The sequence below is a fragment of the Schistocerca piceifrons genome, chromosome 8, assembly GCF_021461385.2.
Source record: "Schistocerca piceifrons isolate TAMUIC-IGC-003096 chromosome 8, iqSchPice1.1, whole genome shotgun sequence".
NCBI classification, from domain to species: Eukaryota; Metazoa; Arthropoda; class Insecta; order Orthoptera; family Acrididae; genus Schistocerca; species Schistocerca piceifrons.
In genome coordinates, this window is record NC_060145.1 from 253,666,974 (window position 1) to 253,687,433 (window position 20,460).

General features: G+C 37.7%; 1 protein-coding gene across 6 annotated transcripts in view; it reads right to left on the minus strand.

The window, feature by feature from the left end:
- Positions 1-2,961: 2,961 nt before the first annotated feature.
- Positions 2,962-20,460, minus strand: part of LOC124711301 (bifunctional 3'-phosphoadenosine 5'-phosphosulfate synthase) — a 342,281-nt gene continuing 324,782 nt past the window's right edge. For 4 of the 6 annotated variants that reach the window (XM_047241309.1, XM_047241307.1, XM_047241308.1 and 1 more), the window contains 2 exons: positions 17,728-17,974; positions 2,963-4,031 (listed from right to left, as the gene is read on the minus strand). In XM_047241309.1, the coding sequence (XP_047097265.1) occupies positions 3,934-4,031; positions 17,728-17,974 (345 nt within the window). In that variant the 3' untranslated portion in view covers positions 2,963-3,933. Of the gene's footprint in view, positions 4,032-17,727; positions 17,975-20,460 lie in introns of all 6 variants that reach the window. The other 2 variants (XM_047241305.1, XM_047241306.1) reach the window with 1 other exon arrangement.

The following is a 20,460-nucleotide window of genomic DNA, read 5'->3' on the forward strand; positions in this document are numbered from 1 at the left end:
TATCCTGTGCAAGCTTCTTCATCTCCCAGTACCTACTGCAACCTACATCCTTCTGAATCTGCTTAGTGTATTCATCTCGTGGTCTCCCTCTACGATTTTTACCCTCCACGCTGCCCTCCAATGCTAAATTTGTGATCCCTTGATGCCTCAAAACATGTCCTACCAACCTCGTGCCACAAACTTCTCTTCTCCCCAATCCTATTCAATACCTCCTCATTAGTTATGTGATCTACCCATCTAATCTTCAGCATTCTTCTGTAGCACCACATTTCGAAAGCTTCTATTCTCTTCTTGTCCAAACTGGTTATCGTCCATGTTTCACTTCCATACATGGCTACACTCCATACAAATACTTTCAGAAACGACTTCCTGACACTTAAATCTATACTCGATGTTAACAAATTTCTCTTCTTCAGAAACGATTTCCATGCCATTGCCAGTCTACATTTTATATCCTCTCTACTTCGACCATCATCAGTTATTTTACTCCCTAAATAGCAAAACTTCTTTACTACTTTAAGTGTCTCATTTCCTAATCTAATCCCCTCAGCATCACCCGATTTAATTTGACTACATTCCATTATCCTCGTTTTGCTTTTGTTGATGTTCATCTTATATCCTCCTTTCAAGACACTGTCCATTCCGTTCAACTGCTCTTCCAAGTCCTTTGCTGTCTCTGACAGAATTACAATGTCATCGGCGAACCTCAAAGTTTTTACTTCTTCTCCATGAATTTTAATACGTACTCCGAATTTTTCTTTTGTTTCCTTTACTGCTTGCTCAATATACAGATTGAATAACATAGGGGAGAGGCTACAACCCTGTCTCACTCCTTTCCCAACCACTGCTTCCCTTTCATGCCTGTCGACTCTTATAACTGCCATCTGGTTTCTGTACAAACTGTAAATAGCTTTTTGGTCCCTGTACTTTACCCCTGACACCTTTAGAATTTGGAAGAGAGTATTCCAGTCAACATTGTCAAAAGCTTTCTCTAAGTCTACAAATGCTAGAAACGTAGGTTTGCCTTTTCTTAATCTTTCTTCTAAGATAAGTCGTAAGGTTAGTATTGCCTCACGTGTTCCAACATTTCTATGGAATCCAAACTGATCTTCACCGAGGTCCGCTTCTACCAGTTTTTCCATTCGTCTGTAAAGAATTCGCGTTAGTATTTTGCAGCTGTGACTTATTAAACTGATAGTTCGGTAATTTTCACATCTGTCAACACCTGCTTTCTTTGGGATTGGAATTATTATATTCTTCTTGAAGTCTGTGGGTATTTCGCCTGTCTCATACATCTTGCTCACCAGATGGTAGAGTTTTGTCATGACTGGCTCTCCCAAGGCCATCAGTAGTTCTAATGGAATGTTGTCTACTCCCGGGGCCTTGTTTCGACTCAGGTCTTTCAGTTTTCTGTCAAACTCTTCACGCAGTATCTTATCTCCCATTTCATCTTCATCTACATCCTCTTCCATTTCCATAATATTGTCCTCAAGTACATCGCCCTTGTATAAACCCTCTATATACTCCTTCCACCTTTCTGCCTTCCCTTCTTTGCTTAGAACTGGGTTGCCATCTGAGCTCTTGATATTCATACAAGTGGTTCTCTTCTCTCCAAAGGTCTCTTTAATTTTCCTGTAGGCAGTATCTATCTTACCCCTAGTGAGACAAGCCTCTACATCCTTACATTTTACAGCTAAGTAAATTGAATACCAGAAGTAAAGTACCCACACCAAATCATAGCATGTGTCTTGTAGCATTCCTACCTGATCATTGCTCTGAGTTCACTGGCAACATGGATATTTTGCTGTTTTTGACATAATGTCAACTGACATACCACACAATCCACTTATAATAAACTCTATACATGGAAGTCACACTAGGAAGTCCTACCCTGTGAAACTCACATTTTAAGTAATAACACAACAGTATCAACTCACAAGTAGGAACACTGAAGCAAACGCTACTACTACATTGTTCCTTACAAAGTTCTTAAGTCTATTGTAGGCAACTACTTCTGAATATTCAGTGTGGTTCAGGGAAACTAAGAGCACTCAGGCTACAACAAAACCTATGATAGATAGCCAACCAGGACAGCAGAGACAACAGTTAAGCTGAACCATTGTTATCATGCAGGTCACCGTTACAGCACTTTAGAAAATTGTCTATTAAGTTTGAGTTTTCTTACTGCATTTTCAATGGTAATGTATTCATTTCTTGGTTGTAGAAGCATGTCAGAACAACTGAAATTCTTGATAAACTTCCAGCATGCTGGAGTAATTATAGGTCAGAAATTTCTGTTAATCAGTACAACGAGTTATCTGTATGTGCTTTAACTTGCGCTTCATAAAACGTGTGTGTTTTTTTTTTTTTTTGAAACGTGGTATTTGTAATTTTGGAAATGCTATTTTGACTGTCTCTTATGATGGTTTGAAAATAGGTCCCGGCCATAAAATAGTCATCAAGTAAATAAAAAAGTGAAATTTGCAACTTTGGGTGGTTTTTCATTCTACTGAAATTCTTGACCCTGTTCTTGCTGCAATGAAATTCTCTCTCTCTGTCACTTACATGATATGATGCCAAATGTACCATAGACAGTTCAAGAATTCAAGTGTCAGATACAACACACTCCTTTCTACGCACAATTTACCGTTCCCTCATTCCATGACAACTGTTCCTTTTTATCCTTTCACACTATTTGATCATTTATTGTCACACAGGGTAGATAGATTAAGTGTTCATTTCTTTTGATGATTGAAAGTAATTCAGCACCTTTAGAATATTATATGTGGTATTCAGGTCAGTATGTTTATCACAGTCTACTGGATTCAACTAGGAGGCACATGTATTTCCTCTGAAAGTTGATGGTCACATATGTCCTCTGCAACAACAGAACATTAGAAAAAAAAATTAACAGATTTCTATAAATTCTTTTATTGATAATATTTTTGTAAAAGGCACTACACCATTTTTGACAATAACATGTATTCTGAAATAACAAATATAACACAAGTCATAATTTAATTTGAAATGGCATGTATTGCACGCAGTGGGGAGGATTAAAAATTACATAAAATATACAAACAGCACATAGCACCATAATTCACATTGTTAATATAGATGTCATCCTTCCTTCATGGCAGATGCAATTGTACAGACATATAAGCTGAGAAGTGCAAAGTTAATTTTTCTTAACTAACAGATATCATACGATACAGCTCTTTGGAATGTACAATAAAAATCTGGTGAGTATATGTGCCCCCTTCTTCCCTTCAGCAGCAGTGTGGAGATATACTGTAATGCTTCACAGAAAAGATAATCTGCTGAGAATCAGCGCAAACCACTCATAGATATTGAGGTTATCTGTCCCAGATACATTGCCTGCCCTTATCTTCTCTTACCTCAGTATTTCATATCCTTTCAGGTACATGAAACAATGCAGCAGCAACATCCCAAAGTCGCTCAATGAATAACAATTGTTCTGTGAGCTTTACAGCTAAATGCAACTTGTTTTGAAATACAGACTTGACAAGTAACATACTTACCAAGTAACTTAAAATTGGTAATGTTACAGTTAAAGGTAAAATGCATATTTTCATTTTAAGATACAGTGAATATCTTACTTGCAGAAACACATGTGTTTGGAATGCTCTTTTTACATTAAACATTAAAAAATAATAATGTGCAGTCATTGTAAGACGTTTGTGACTTTAAGGGAATATTAGGGCTCTACTCCAGTTAACAATATTTACATACATGTGGTTTCCACAATGTTTCTGAATGCAAAAGATCCTTAAGTCATACATTTTTGCAGCTGACAGAAACAGCCAGCATTGTACTATCACAGTAATACTGTAGCTCAAGTACTTAATTTAGAATTGAAGCACTAATTCTTTCTTCAAGCAACAGCTACAGTTCTGCACAACAGAACACCCATTACTTGCTCTGAAGTGACTGGTAATATCCTGACAAAACTTTCCATGCTTTTGGGGCCATAAACCCATCTGGTGGAAGCTGTCCAGAACGAGCCAAACCTGTAATGACAGAAAAAATGTATCTGTACCACACAGGATGAGAGAAAAGTGAAAAATGACATGCCAGCAAAAGAACAGATCTGCAAATATGAAAAGTTAAAAGCTCCGAAGGAAGAGCTAAAAAATGCATGAAGATATGAAGAGACTGAAAACAGAAATGTAGTTGAGTTAAATACAGATGGTGCTGGAAAGAATAAAGGTAGGCAAAAGCAAAGAACAAATTAGATAAGATACAAAGAACATCATCGTTCTCATTAGCCAGTTATTTTAAATGAGTACATTATTAAGTGTTATGGCCAATCTCAAACAAGCACCCATTTTCGCTTACAGCTAAAAACATAATTTCACATCATAACTACATGGAAGTCAAAAGTCTCTAACACCAAATTGGATGTAGACCCTTTTATGTCTTTTTTACTGCCATTCACTGTAAATGTATTATAATTTTATATATTTGTAGGTCTTCTTGAAAATGAGCACACACTCAAATGCCTTCTCTGAAACCTAGCTAGAACAGAAAATTTGGAACTCCATTATGGAAACATATTGGATCTAATGGCAACAAACAGACCTGATCTCTTTGAGCATGTCCACTTTGAAACTGGTATCAGTGACCATGATGCAGTTGTGGCTACAATGATTACCAAAGTACGAAGGACAACTAAGCCAAGCATATAAATATGTTTAGTATGTTGTTGTTGTGGTCTTCAGTCCTGAGTCTGGTTTGATGCACCTCTCCATGCTACTCTATCCTGTGCAAGCTTCTTCATCTCCCAGTACTTACTGCAACCTATATCCTTCTGAAACTGCTTAGTGTATTCATCTCTTGGTCTCCCTCTATGTTCAGTAAGCTAGATAAAAAAGCAATAGTATAATATATCAATGAGGAACTTGAAACTTTCAGCACAGGGAAAAAGCATGTAGAGGAACTGTGGCTCAAGTTTAAAAGAATAGTTGACCCCGCACTGGATAGATATGTCCCCAATAGAACAGTCCGTAATGGGAGGGAACCTCCACGGTATACAGTCACTATAAGTAAATTTCTAAAGAAGTAGAGATTATTGCATAATAGGTGTAAAACAAAGCATAGGGCTATAGATTGAGAGATGCTGAATGAAACATGTTTGGGCTGTCAAGAGAGCAATGTGTAATGCCTTCAGTGTCTACCATAGCAGAATAATGTCAAATGATCTTTCACAGAACCCAATGAAATTCTGGTCATATGTAAAGGCCGTTAGGGTCACCAAAGGTAGTGTGCAGTCCTTAGTGAATAAGACAGTAGCTGAAACTGAAGGTAACACAACAAAAGCTGAAATGCTTAACTTGGTTTTCAAATGTTTCTTTACAGAGGAAAACCCAGGAGAATTGCCCAGATTTAATCCTCGTGCCACTGGAAAGATGAATGAAATAAGTATTAGTGTCAGCAGTGTTGAGAAACAGCTGAAATCATTCAGACTGAACAAAGCACCAGGACATGATGAAATCACTATCAGATTCTATATTGCATTTGTGGCTGAGTTAGCCCATCTGATTATTACAATATATCATACATCCCTTAAAAACCTGAGGCCAGTCTTTGGAAGAAATCACAGGTAACACCCATCTACAAGAAGGGTAGTAGAAATGATCCATAAAACTTCTGTCCAGTATCCTTTACATCAATTTTTTGTGGAACCTTAGAACATATTCTGAGCTCAAACATAATGAGGTATTTTGAACAAATGATCTTTTCAATGCCAGCCAGCATTGTTTCCAAAAACATTGATAAAGTGAAACCCATCTTGCTTTTCTTTTCTCACATGACATACTGAAAGCTTTGGATCAAGGCAATCAGGCAGTTGCAGAATTTCTTGATTTCCAATAAACATTGGACTCAGTACGACATCTACACTTATTGTCAAAAGTTCGATCATATAGGGTATCAAGTGAAATTTGTGACTGGATTGAGGACATTTTGGTAGGGATGAAACAGCATGTTATCTTGGATGGAGAGTCATTGTCAGATGTAGAAGTAACTTAATGTGTACCCCAGGGAAGTGTGTTGGGTCCCTTGGTGTTCATGTACAGACTCTGCCAGAACAATGTATACAATCTTTGTTAGGCTCTATCGAGATATCGATATTGTCGTTCGATTTCAATTAAGAGTGTGTTGTAGAATGGTCTTTGGCTCAACAGATATTAGTACTTGCATCTCAGTATTGAGAAAACAAAATGGCTGGAGCATGCTTGACATTTGAGCAACAAAAATTATTGGGAAGTGGTTTTTCAAGTTTGATAATGCCATCGAAGTGCAATGTCAGTGGAGGTGGGAGTTTGAAACAAAACCACCAACCCGCCTAACAATTAAGCGCATCATTGACAAGTTTGAATTGCATGGAATGATTTGTGATATTCACAAAGGAAGATCAGGAAGACAGTGTACAGTTACAAGTCCTGCTTCGTTGGCTCTCGTTTTGGAAATTTTTGTTAATTCTCCTCAAAAGTCTGCTATGCAATGAGCACGTGAAGTGGGGGTTAATAGTACAAGTGTACGAAGAATTCTGAAAGCTGCAAAGTGGAAAGTTTACATTCCATGATTACTGCACACGATTAATGATGATGATCCTCATCACTGAATGCAATTTTGCGAATGGTGTGAGCAAATGGTAACCAATTATGAACAATTTGTGGCAAAGGTAGTGTGGAGTGACAAGGCACAATTTAAACTTAATGGAACCGTGAATCAGCATAACAGTGTGTACTGGGCACCGCTAAATCCACATGTTTATGTGGATAAAGTGGTCAGTCTATCAGGGGTTCAAGTGTGGTGTGGACTATCATCTAGGAGCTTAGTAGGTTCCTTTTTCTTTGATGCTACTGTCACTAGAGAAGTGTACCTGGAAATGTTACACACATCAGTTTTGCCAGATATATGTGTGCTTTATGGAGCTGATGAAGAGGTCTTCTACCAACAGGATGGGGCACCACCAACACTACCACCTAGCTGTACGAGTTTTCCGGGGCGTTGGATTGGACAAAGAGGGCCCATTGAGTTTCCTTCACAGTCACCAGATCTAACACTGATCGACTTTTACTTGCGGGGAACTGTGAAAGATAATGGCCATTGATGTAAGCCACACTTGCTGGAGGAATTTCGCCAGGAGATTACGACTGCTTGTTGTTCTTTTATGTGTATAGCCAGCACTGGTGAACATTTTAAACATTTAAATTAACCATGTGCTAAATTGAAGGTTGTAAAACATGTGATCAATTATTAAATGTAAAATAAACACATAAGTAATACTTTTCATTCCTTAAAGTGTGTATAAGTTTTTCTGGCAGACACTGTGTATTAATGACCTTGCAGACAATATTAATGGTAACATCAAGCTTTTTGCAGATGATGCAGTTATCTATGATGAAGTATTACATCAGAGAAGCTGCATAAATATTCAGCCAGATCTTGAAAGGATGCAGTTATCTATGATGAAGTATTACATCAGAGAAGCTGCTTAAATATTCAGGCAGATCTTGGAAGGATTTCAAAATGATGCAGAGATTGGCAGTTTGATTTAAATGTTCAGAAATGTAAAATGGTGCAATTCACAAAACGAAAAATCATAATGTCCTGTAACTATAATATCAATGAGTCACTGTTGGATGTGGCCATCTCATACAAACACCTGGGTGTAACGCTCCGTAGGGATACAAAATGGAATGAACACATAGGCTCAGTCATGGATAATGGAGGTGGCAGACTTCAGTTTATTGGGGAAGAGCAATCACTCTACAAAGGACATTGCTTACAAATCATTTGTGTGACCCACCCTAGAACATTGCTGAATCATTTGTGTGACCCACCATAGAACATTGCTCAAGTGTATTGGATATGTACTAAATAGGACTAACAGGGTATATTGAATGCATATAGAGAAGGGTAGTATGAATGGTCGCATGTTTGTTTAATCCATGGGAGAGTGTCACAGGGAAATTAAGAAAATGAACTGGAAGTCTCTTGAAGATAGATGTAAACTACTCCAAGAAATTCTATTAACAAAATTTCAAGAATAAGCTGTAAATGGTGACTCTAGAAATATACTATAATCCCCTATGTATCACTCACATAGGGATTGTGAGAATAAGATTAGAACAATTACTGCACACACAGAGACATTCAATCAATCATTCTTCCTGCACTCCATAAATAAATGGAATAGAAAGAAACCCTAGTAACTGATACAATGGGACATAGTCTCTGCTGAGCATCTCTTGGTGGTTTGCAGAGCATAGCTGTAGATGTAGATGAGGACTTAATAAAATACTCATTGAAACTAACAGCTTGGTGAGAATGATATTGCTTCTTGAGTTTACCAAGGCTCTGGTCCCCACCCAGATGATATCAAGTAGGAACATAAAAATGCAAAACATAAAAATGAATTTACAGTGATCAGGGCAATTCTGAATGGAATGTAAATAATGAAAAAGTGGAAAAACTACCACTCATTAACATGACAGAGCGTATAATGGACGGGTACATATAAAGTAATGATGTATTCCAGGCTTTCAGATCTTTTATTTTTCTTCATAGGGCTTGTAATGATTACATATACTATGGTGAGCACAGTAACATTTGTTGTCAACTTGATCTTGTAATGTAATAGACTGAGATGCACACATAGTAGTACAGTGTAAATTAGTACGCAGCTCTTGGTCTATTGGTTAGCATTGCTACATCTGGATCACGAGGTCCTGGGTTCAATTCCCGACGTGGTTGGGGATTTTCTCTGCCTGGGGAATGGGTGTTTGTGTTGTCCTCATCACTGCATCATCATTCATGGGAATGGTTAGATTGGACTGTGTACAGATTGGGAATTTGTATGGGTGCTGATGACAGTGCAAGTTGAGTGCCCCACAAGCCAAACATCATCATCATCATGTGTAAATTAAGAGAAATGCATTAATACAGCAGTACTGTAAATTGCACATACTGTAAGAATTTTACATGAGGGTCAGTGTTAGGTCAAAGCAGTAGCAGTAATAGGAGAACTGTTGACTTGTGGTTTGTGGTGGAGATGACAAGTTGCAACTTTGTTTGGCAGAAATAAATGAAGAAAATTTACAGGATGTGTGTTGATTTATTTTTATTTCAAACTGCAAAAACCAAAAATTTGCTTGGCTCAGAAACTCAAGAAAGATACAACCTCAGACTTCTATAGTGAATGTGAATGATTTAAAATTGCAATAACATCATTTATGGACACCAATAAGTCAATAATAGTGTCAATGCAATAGTGATTTGTTACATGCTAAAATAACTATTTTCTAAATTTATGTGTTACGTGCGTGAACAGAAATATATCAATCTGCAGAATACTTTTGTTTACATAGGGTGTTTCACAATTCCTATTACAGGCTTGTAGGGATTGTAAAGGGGACTTAATAGATAAAAGTTCTGACAAGAAACCCATGCCCAAAAATCTACCGTTTGTATATAAAACAAGTTTGAAGTTCAGATCACTTTCAAATCTCCTGATTCAGAGTAAGCCTAAAAACTGAAAAGAAGGTGTCATCATCAGCCCCTGTTGTAGTTATGATATCATGTACAAAATCATCGGCAAGAAACTGGTACATTCACAACTAGCAGGATTGGTTGTGGTGCTCCACAGGCGTGCCACATTCTCAATTTTCAAGGTCACACCCTTCATCATTTAGAAGAGAAGCCGCCGATGAGTAATTCAAAACACTGCTGTAGTGTTTTGAGAATTTCTGTGTAAATTCTACAACTGCTCAGCCTTTTACCATCTCGAACACACAGTATTTCAGAAGTGAGTGTGGGATGATAGAATCCTATCTACTGTGTGTCACATGTTTGTGTGTGCAGGTTTGAGATTCAGTCAGGAGAAGAATGTAGATGCGGCAGTCAAACGGCAATGACAAGTACTTGTCGGGCGATCCATGGAAGTTTTAGTGAAAGTGAACGGAAAAACCATGGAGCTTCTATGTTATTCTGTGCTAATTATGTCAGTGACCATTTTTATAATAACGAGAACAGTTGAGAAGGTAATCTTGAGAAAAACTCTTGTCTTAGCCTTGTTGAAGGGAAGACATGTATCCTGATTCGTGTTGAGACTGGACATGGTGTTTAAGCCAACTTTCTCTTATATGTAAATTAGTTTGTTTCTAAAGTTTGGAGATATGAGAGACTTACTAAACAGTATATATTTATGTGAAGAGTGGGATTTGTAATATGTCTGAAGTTCAAATATACATTGTTAGTTGAAGCAAATGAAACTTTGTATGTCTATTTATTTTTATAAGTAGAAAGAGTCTTAAGAGATTCCTGTACCTAGCAGCATACTTAGGAGAATAAGTGAAAGAGTATTTGCAGCAGCAGGCTAGCCAGCAAGGAAGGTCAGCCGAGCATGTCAAGTAAGCCATCTCATACAAGAAGTGGAAGTTAGTATATTTACTTTGCTCTTAAACTGTCATCCGAAGCCGTTAGACTGCCCATGCCATGGGCTCCTGTGGAACACACAGGTCTGAGCTCATTGTGTGGTGATGGTTCTCACGATTCCAGAGAGTACTGCATAATAATTGATAAGTCATGCTTAAAACACTTGTAGCATAGCAGCTGTATGGGTTGGCAGCATGTCAGGGGCCACAGTTGCCAACCCAAGGGCATCACACCCCATTAAATACCGGAGCACTAAGCTACGGCAGACCGTTCTCTTCAGTGCACTGAGTCGTGTACAGTCTCGAGTTACTGCCGAGTCATCCATCATCTCCGAGACTTAGTATCCATAGGCATCTTATGCCAGCTCTGGAGTCTCTGTAGGCATCACCAAGAGGCACAGTGACAGGACTGTAATATTTTAGAGAACTTGTAATAATTTCAAATGTCTAATTGTGATGGACATTTCACAAGTAGAAGCACAATTTAAGTTGAGTATTTCATATGCCAACTAGCTCTGCAGATGATGAAGAAATTGATGAAATGTATGATGAGATAAAAGAAATTATTCAGGTCATGAAGGGAGACGAAAATTTAATAGTCATGGGTGACTGGAATTAGAGAGTAGGAAAAGGGAGAGAAGGAAACATAGTGGGTGAATATGGATTGGGGCTAAGAAATGAAAGAGGAAGCCGCCTGGTAGTATTTTGCACAGAGCATAACTTAATCATAGCTAACACTTGGTTCACGAATCATAAAAGAAGGTTGTATACATGGAAGAATCCTGGTGATACTAGAAGGTATCAGATAGATTACGTAATGGTAAGACAGAGATTTAGGAACCAGGTTTTAAATTGTAAGACATTTCCAGGGGCAGATGTGGACTCTGACCACAATCTATTGGTTATGAACTATAGATTAAAACTAAAGAAACTGCAAAAGGAGGGAATTTAAGGAGATGGGACCTGGATAAACTGACTAAACCAGAGGTTGTACAGAGTTTCAGGGAGAGCATAAGGGAACAATTGACAGGAATGGGGGAAAGAAATACAGTAGAAGAAGAATGGGTAGCTTTGAGGGATGAAGTAGTGAAGGTAGCAGAGGCTCAAGTAGGTAAAAAGACGAGGGCTAGTAGAAATCCTTGGGTGACAGAAGAAATATTGAGTTTAATTGATGAAAGGAGAAAATATAAAACACAGTAAATGAAGCAGGCAAAAAGGAATACAAACGTCTCAAAAATGAGATCAACAGGAAGTGCAAAATGGCTAAGCAGTAGAGGCTTATCTCACTAGGGGTACGATAGATACTGCCTACAGGAAAATTAAAGAGACCTTTGGAGAAAAGAGAGCCACTTGTATGAATATCAAGAGCTCAGACGGAAACCCAGTTCTAAGCAAAGAAGGGAAAGCAGAAAGGTGGAAGGAGTATATAGAGGGACTATACAAGGGTGGTGTTCTTGAGGACAATATTATGAAAATGGAAGAGGATGTAGATGAAGATGAAATGGGAGATACGATACTGCGTGAAGAGTTTGACAGAGCACTGAAAGACCTAAGTCGAAACAAGTCCCCGAGAGTAGACAACATTCCATTAGAACTACTGATAGCCTTGGGAGAGCCGGTCCTGACACAACTCTACCATCTGGTGAGCAAGATGTATGAGACAGGCGAAATACCCTCAGACTTCAAGAAGAATACAATAATTCCAATCCCAAAGAAAGCAGGTGTTGACAGATGTGAAAATTACCGAACTATCAGTTTAATAAGTCACAGCTGCAAATTCTTTACAGGCGAATGGAAAAACTGGTAGAAGCCGACCTCGGCGAAGATCAATTTGGATTCCGCAGAAATGTTGGAACACGTGAGGCAATACTGGCCCTACGACTATCTTAGAAAATAGATTAAGGAAAGGCAAACCTACATTTCTAGCATTTGTAGACTTAGGGAAAGCTTTTGACAATGTTGACTGGAATACTCTCTTTCAAATTCTAAAGGTGGCAGGGGTAAAATACAGGGAGCGAAAGGCTATTTACAATTTGTACAGAAACCAGATGGCAGTTATAGAGTCGAGGGGCATGAAAGGGAAGCAGTGGTTGGGAAGGGACATTTCTAGCATTTGTAGACTTAGAGAAAGCTTTTGACAATGTTGACTGGAATACTCTCTTTCAAATTCTAAAGGTGGCAGGGGTAAAATACAGGGAGCGAAAGGCTATTTACAATTTGTACAGAAACCAGATGGCAGTTATAGAGTCGAGGGGCATGAAAGGGAAGCAGTGGTTGGGAAGGGAGTGAGGAAGGGTTGTAGCCTGTCCCTGATGTTATTTAAACTGTATATTGAGCAAGCAGTGACGGAAACAAAAGAAAAATTCAGAGTAGGTATTGAAGTCCATGGAGAAGAAATAAAAACGTTGAGGTTCGCTGATGACATTGTAATTCTGTCAGAAACAGCAAAGGACTTGGAAGAGCAATTGAACGGAATGGACAGTGCCTTGAAAGGAGGATATAAGATGAACATCAACAAAAGCAAAACAAAGATAATGGAATGTAGTTGAATTAAGTCGGGTGATGCTGAGGGAATTAGATTAGGAAATAAGACACTTAAAGTAGTAAAGGAGTTTTGCTATTTGGGGAGCAAAATGACTGATGATCTTCGAAGTAGAGAGGATATAAAATGTAGACTGGCAATGGCAAGGAAAGCACTTCTGAAGAAGAGAAATTTGTTAACATTGAGTATAGATTTAAGTGTCAGGAATTCGTTTCTGAAAGTATTTGTATGGAGTGTAGCCATGTATGGAAGTGAAACATGGACGATAAATAGTTTGGACAAGAAGAGAATAGAAGCTTTCGAAATTTGGTGCTACAGAAGAATGCTGAAGATTAGATGGGTAGATCACATAACTAATGAGGAGGTATTGAATAGAATTGGGGAGAAGAGGAGTTTGTGGCACAACTTGACAAGAAGAAGGGACCGGTTGGTAGGACATGTTCTGAGGCATCAAGGGATCACCAATTTAGTACTGGAGGGCAGTGTGGAGGGTAAAAATCGTAGAGGGAGACCAAGAGATGAATACCCTAAGCAGATTCAGAAGGATGTAGGTTGCAGTAAGTACTGGGAGATGAAGAAGCTTGCACAGGATAGAGTAGCATGGAGAGCTGCATCAAACCAGTCTCAGGACTGAAGACAACAACATTTCCTCATATTTAATAAGTATCATTTCATTATTGGGAATCTTCCTGGTTGAAATAATCTACGCAGTCGTCAATTCCCAACAAATTGTCCCCCTGCGTGCTTATTGTGAAGCCAGAAATTTGAAATTGATCTAATCTTCAAACTTATTTTACACCCAAACATGAGATTTCTGGATATGGTTACCTTATTAGAAGCTTATCTACTTAGCCCCTCGGCAACTCTTAAAAGTCTGTAATCCAAAGTTAGTAAAATTTACAACTCAGTTCGTTCAAGTTCAACAGTTATGAAACATGATACTGTAATTAAATGTGAGCATACTTCCCGTGCAATTACAGATGCAGACATAAGTAAAAAGCACAATGTAGGACTATCTGATGAGAAATTCAAAGTAGATGTGCCAGGATGGTTATGTCTATAGTTAGTGCTATCTGAACTGCAAAATTAATTCATCTTATTGGTAACAATGCAAAAGAAACAAACAATAACTGATAAACGTTGCACAGTTCTTTTCAATGCAATAGTCGGGGGAAAAAAATTGTAAGAAGAGGTCTGGATTCCAAAAAGAAAAGGAAGTATGTCACCATTCATCAGGACAACATAACTGTATTCAAAAGTGTTTTGACAAATGGGAAATTGAGGAATTTGAAGTAAAAACTGTCAGAACATCTACTTTATTCACCATACTTAGCAGACAAAAATTTTTGGAACATTGTTATAGAGAAAACAGCAATTTTATGATATTACAACTTACTTCATTAAACACAGTTGTGATCACATTTAAGTTGTTTATTTCTTTTTTTAGATGTTTGATTTTGATCTTCTCAGAGATCATCTTCAGATGTTACACTCCTTGATGATCATAGGAACTATTGGCATGGAGCAGGTCTGTCTGCACAGGCATGGAGAAAAGCAGTGAGAAGATCAAAACTGATCATCAAAAAATAAACAATTTTAATGTGATCACAACCGCATGTACTGAAATAAGTTATAATATTTAGTAGACCTTCTACAGTTATTAACCCTCCTAGTACCACTGGGGTCAATATGACCCCATAAGCACACTTTGAAATAAAATATCTCCCTTGTTTTCAAAACAATTATTTTCAAAATTTGACTTTGTCTCTCTAAGATGCTTGTATGCAATGACATTGTTCACTTTTACATTTACAACATATTAAAATTTATTCATCAGCTATGCACCGAGTACAACTGGAATCAGCATGACCCCAATCTAAAATTTTTGTTTTGTTTCTTGAATGTAACATTATGAAAACAGTACGGCGAATGTTATGTTGAACAGATGTTAGACGAAACACCTGCAACAACAAAACTAACATTTCCCACTTATTATTTATACCCATTGTTGCCATTTCTTGCCTCAGTCGTTGTTGTGTATTGCCTCAGTTGTTGCTAGTGTTTTGCCTCAGTGTGTGCATGTACTCCATTATGACTAGGAAACATTTGAGTAGTGCTGAAATACAAGCAATTGTCAATGAAGAAGAGGAATTAGGAGATATACCATCTGATGACGATGAAGAAATTTATGCTATGATTTCTGGAGGTTAAAATCAACTGAAGATTCTGACGAAGATGGAGATTTGGAAACTCTACTTCCTGAAGTTGCTGGCATCTCAGATCAGAATGTTTTCAAGTAAGTATGCATAATCTACCATAGGTCTGCAAAAACTTTAATGGTAGTACTACTAATAATTTGTAAGTATATATGCAAAATAATAATCCCATTTTTTTCAGGTCAAGAAATGGAAATGAAACATGGGGAAAAATCCTGTTAGATTACATGGGAGACAGCCAGCACAAAATATACTGAAGATGGCTCCAAGTGCCATGAGGTGTACTGTAAGGAACATAAATACTGTGCAGTCAGCATTTGAATTATTTATGAAGTCCAGCATTTTCCAGATAATTCTGAAGTGGACCAACAAAGAAGGTAGCATTACTTTCAGCAACAAGTGGACAGATAGATATTGATAGAGAAGAATTCAAATGCTTTCTTGGCCTGCTTATTGTTGCAGGAGTGTACAAAGGTAACAATGAGGGCATAGTGAATTTATGAAACAAAGAGCATGGCTGACCTATTTTCAATAGTTATATGTGTAGGAACTGCTTTACAGAAATATCACGCTGTATTCGGTTTGATGATGCTCAGTACCAGCAACAGAATCGTAGCCCTGATAAATTGGCTCCTATAAGGGATTTATTTGAACAGTGGTTAAGCACATTAAATGATGCATATGAACCACATAAGAATACTACAGTTGATGAACAATTGGCAACTTTTAAGAGTAGGTGTCCATTTCGCCAGTACATCCCCTCAAAACCTGGAAAGTATGGTATAAAGATATGGGCTGCAAGTGACAGCACTAATTACTATGTCACACACGTGCAGGTGTACACAGGAAAGGGCGAAGGCCAACCTAGAGAAATAAATCAGGGAAAAAGAGTAGTGTTAGAATTGACAGGACATTTATCCAGAGTGGTAGAAATATCATAACAGATAATTTCTTTACAAGTTTGGAGTTGGTACAGGAACTAGAATGAAAACAAATGACTCTGTTAGGAATGCTAAGAAAAAGTCATCATGAACTACCTGCAGAATTTATAGAAGCAAGGGGAAAAACTGTAGCTCCATGTCTTTTTGGAATCCAGGCATCAGCCACAATTGTCTCCTATTGTCCAAAAAAGGGGAAGATAGTGACATTGCTCAGTATTATGCATTTCAGAGAGGAAATAGGTGACAGTGATGTAGTAAAACCTATTATAATTCTAGACTATAATGCAACTAAATCAGGTGTAAACACAATTAGCAAGTTACTCAGGACCTACACCACAAAATGTATGACTAGAAGATGAACCATGGTTATTTTTTATAATATTTTGGATAGTAGGGCCCTAAATGCTTTCATAATTTGGCTGGACTTAAATCCTGACTGGAATAAGAAAAACCAATTACAGAAGAAGAGAATTTCTTCTGGAACTGGGAAAAAGTCTAGTACAGAAAAACAGAAGTTGGCGCAGCAAAACTTCTCTTCCTCGTCCTCCTCCTTCAGCAGAAGTGCACAAAGGGGCAAAACATGGACGGTGCTCCCCACGCGAATGTTCAGTGAATAGGAAACATTCAGAAACGTGCATAAGATGCTTTCTTTTGTCTGTAAACAACATTCAGAGATTCCTTGTTTTAAATGTAAAGAGTTGCTTTGTTTTAAATGTAAGCATCTATGAGATCAAGGATTAATACAAGACGTGTAAGTGCTTATGCATGTAGTTCACCTGGTTTCAAAAATGGTTCAAATGGCTCTGAGCACTACAGGACTTAACATCTGAGGTCATCAGTCCCCTAGAACTTGGAACTAATTAAACCTAACTACCTAAGGACATCACACACATCCATGCCTGAGGCAGGATTCGAACCTGCGACCGTAGCGGTCGCGTGGTTCCAGACTGAAGTGCCTAGAACCGCATGGCCACTGCAGCCGGCTCACCTGGTTTCAATCAGTAATGTATGCTTTTATGTCAGTTCATTAAAATAAATAAAATTCTGCCAATATATCCTGGGTTAATTACTTGAGGTGCTATTTACCCCACTCAGTGTAACAAAAAAATTCTGGTAGTAGGAGGGTTAAGTGGCATAACTTTTCCTTTTATTAGACTGCCTAACACAGTCAGCTACATATGCAAAATATGAAATTACTTTAACAGAAAATACACGGCCATATTTAATCACACAGCTACTGGTGAGGCAGCAATCAGATAATGATTCAGTCAGAATCAAATTTCAGAGATGGAATCTACTCCATGATGAAATGACCTGTATGAGACTATGCTGATAAATAAGTGCATCTTTTCATCTAAGATACAGTCTTTCAATGCTGAGTTGATAAATTTCCTCTCTGCCTGTGTAAGTGCCATAAACATATATCACTGACCAGATTTGTAATCAAATACAAAACATTTAGATTTGTGGTGACGCTTGCTAAATGGAACAACAAACAATATAGAAAAAAGGAGTGAGGCAATAAAAAGCTGATACTCTTAATACTTAAACTGGATATCATTTACCTCTCATCTTTGTTCCTGAGATGAACTCAAAGTCCTCTTTACGCTGAGGTTCAAAGAACGCCATGCGTCCAGCTTTCTTGTCATATGCAGCTACTCTGAAAGGTATTATTTCAAGTGCAGACAGCCCAGGAGCCATACGCAGCACACGAGCTCCATGTGTTGCATCGTACAGGTCTCCTTTTTCACGCTCTGGATGAGGCATACCAGCTGGATCTCTGCCAACTATGTAAAAGTTTGCTCCAGCATTCTGAAAAAAGGAAAATACATACAATGGTTAGTGGAAATGTTGACTTTTAAGGAACTATATCAAAAGGAAAAGTCACCTGAGCAAACTATAAAATTATGACACTGAATTTCTGGTCATTACTTACCTCCAAGACGCAAAACTTTTGATACTGCTAATAAACACTGATAAAAGTATATGAAACTACCCTGGTGTTCAGAACTATAGTTCCTTCCTTGGAGAGGAGAGAGGGCTGGGTTGGGGTCTGAGTGACTTGTCCTTGATTTTTAACCTTCCCCAAACTATACCTACTTCACTCTGTGGAGGAAACTAATATTTGCATAAGCCAGAATAGTTTGTGGACTTCTATATATGTCTACCGGCAGTACTAAAAATTTTGACTCATAGAGACAGGTATTGGCTGTAAATTCTCTCACATAGATGTTGAAAAAAAATCTACATACGTATTCTGCAAACTGTTTTGAAGTGCATGACTTTTAAAAAACTAACATAGCAGAGATGCTAGGTCATAGATACACAACAGGAAGATAGTCTTTTTGTTGTGGCTATCTGCTACTCAGCATCTCCACTATATGGTGAAGAGCAACTAGCCTTTCCAATAATAAGTCAAATCTATTATAATATATAAAAGTGATGAATATAATTGGCAGAACAACTTTTTCTTTCAAAACAGTGTTGCTCTTATAGTTATAACACTCAAATGCTGTTCACCTATTAGTGCGCCACAACAGCACTGAAGCCAATTACAATTAACAAGAGCATTTCAGGCTCTAGAGAATGGAGAAACTAAAGAGCTAAATATGAGAAATGCAGCTTTGACAAATATTAAACTGGAAACAGATATGTTGCAAAAGCAAAGAGGAACAAAGGAAACGTAATTTCAGGAAACACAAGGTAAGTAACAAAGAAGACATGAGATGTGCTATACTGTTATAACAAAACTGGAGACCATACTGAAGGTACCGTTATCTATATAGTACACGTAAGGAAATGAACACAAAGATTATAGTGTGAGACTGGGCGCACTGTTGAAGTTCTACCACAAGAAGTAGCAGTTAGTTGTATAGAAAGAGATCAATGGGAATGATGGAATAATAAAAGAAATGACAGAATCATGTGAAAGGTGAAGCAAAATGCACACAGTTGTTCTCATTATATTTGCACAATGATATGATACCTAACAGTTGGAACAATTCTTTAATTATTATACTTCACAAGAAAGGGAGCTGGGAAGATGTAAAGAACTACAAGTCCATTAGTCCTTTGTACACAAAATAAGATTTTTACAAAAATAATTACTAATTGTCTGGTAAAATCCTTCAGACTTTAGTGATGGAAGAGAAACAAGCTGACTTTAGAGTGGGTATATCTACAGGTTGTCAGCAAAATTCTACAGGTTGTCAGCAAAATTACAGAGAGAGTAGCAAATATCAGGTACCATTTTATAGACTGCGAGAAAGCATTTGACTCTGTTACAATAAAATCTGTGCTCACACCATTTGAGAACCAAAGGGTAGAACCCACCTACACCTTTTTTTGGAGAGTATGTAGAATAAGCGTACAGCTTCCATTCAATTACATCAAGAGAGTAAATAGGAATGAGAAAGGAGTTAGGTAAGGTGAATTCATTTCAAATCTAGTTTCTGCTATCTTGGAAAAGGAATCCTAATCAATAAGCTGGGATGAATAACGAATGAACAAAAATTGATCTTCTCTGAATGACCTTTAGTGTGTAGATCTTTCTTTTACTTGCTTGAAATCCAGAACAATTCAGCAAAGGAAGAGGAATTGAACAGAGCAAGTATGACAGAAGGGCTGAAGATGAATTACAGTACAACCAGAATAATGCACAATCAGTACACTGATAGCAAGACAGTAACAATTAATGAAGAAGTTATTGTAATGGTTAGTCAATTTATACTACTCAGATAAATGAAAACATCAAGTCAATGGGCACTTAAAGAAATAAATAGGAGGGTAAAATGGCTCAGAATTCACACTGAAAGGAGTACTTTAAGATTACTTCCTAGGGCATACAATTAGCAGCAGACACTTAGCGCACCAAGCTGTAGGGTGTGCCCAAGTGCAGGATTTGCATACAGTGTGTGTCACAGTTAGTAGCGAAAACTGGCAATGGAGAAAGTGTACGAGGGAAAAATAGAGGAGCAGGGGAGCACCAAATGATAATTCACTTTTGTGGAAATATGTTCTCGAAGTGTCCAGTACATACATATACATATTCAGATGTATTTTGAGAATAACAACGTACTGAATGACAAACCGTTTGAATTTAGACTACACCAATGAACTATAAAAGCTATTTAAAGCCTGTTAACTCCAATTTACAATGGTTATGAAAAGGGAACTGGCACCTGTGCCTCATTCATAGACTTAGTGAAGCTTTGATTCTGTATCACATGAGATTATTGCAAAAACGAAAAAGAGAATACTATGATACTGTAGATAAACCACTAAATTAAGTTAGGTTT